This window comes from Pygoscelis adeliae, unplaced genomic scaffold, assembly GCF_000699105.1.
Source record: "Pygoscelis adeliae isolate BGI_AS28 unplaced genomic scaffold, ASM69910v1 Scaffold248, whole genome shotgun sequence".
Lineage (NCBI taxonomy): Eukaryota > Metazoa > Chordata > Aves > Sphenisciformes > Spheniscidae > Pygoscelis > Pygoscelis adeliae.
The window spans coordinates 1870555-1871234 of NW_008825302.1; the positions used below are offsets into that span (position 1 = coordinate 1870555).

The 680-nt window shown below is 48.2% G+C and overlaps 1 protein-coding gene across 1 annotated transcript in view; it reads right to left on the reverse strand.

Moving 5' to 3' along the window:
• Positions 1-679, reverse strand: part of FGF18 (fibroblast growth factor 18) — a 76348-nt gene extending 75669 nt beyond the window's left edge. The window contains exons 1-2 of the mRNA XM_009330017.1: positions 527-679; positions 215-251 (exon numbers count right to left, since the gene is read on the reverse strand). Coding sequence (XP_009328292.1) covers positions 215-251; positions 527-558 — 69 coding nt within the window. The 5' untranslated portion in view covers positions 559-679. The remainder of the gene's footprint in view (positions 1-214; positions 252-526) is intronic.
• Position 680: the final 1 nt, after the last annotated feature.

The window sequence follows — 680 nt, forward strand, 5'->3', positions numbered from 1 at the left end:
CACCGAAAAGGAGCTTAAGCAAGAGGGGCAGCCCCCTTTCCCGGGCCGGGGACACTCCAGCATCTGGCGCGCGGATCGGTTTCATACGGCTATAAAAACTAGAGGGAAAAAAAGTGAAAGCCCTAGCCAAAACTGCCTGGCACTCCGAGGTCAGCACGCCGCCTTTGTTTCTATTTTACAACCAAAAGCGAAAGAGGACAGAAAGGACACGTACCTGTACCTGAAAGCACAGCAGCAGGAAATGTAAACATCTGGAGAGGAGAAAAAAAAAAGCAACAAAAGATCAAATGATGCGGTAAAATGGTTAAAGTTGATTTTTTTTTTTTTTGCTTTGTTTTTGTTTGCGATTTTTTAAAGGGCGCGGAGCGATGCTCTGCGTATGAAAAGGCTCGGGTCCCGATTACCACCTGATTGCAAGGAAAACGCAACCGGAGCCTCCAAAAGGAAAGTTTAAAAAAAATAAAAACAACAAAAAAAAATTTTAAAAATAATAAAAAAATATTTAAAAATATGCCATAATCCTTACAGGCAAGTGCAGGCTGAGAGCAGTGAATACATCGCTGGGCGAGGAGAGGGGGGGAGGTCAGTGGCTTCACGCTAGCGGAGTGCAGTCCCCCACCGCCGCCCTGACATGGGAGCGATCCGGCCGGCGAGCTCCGCTCCCCGCCGCTCCCCGCCGC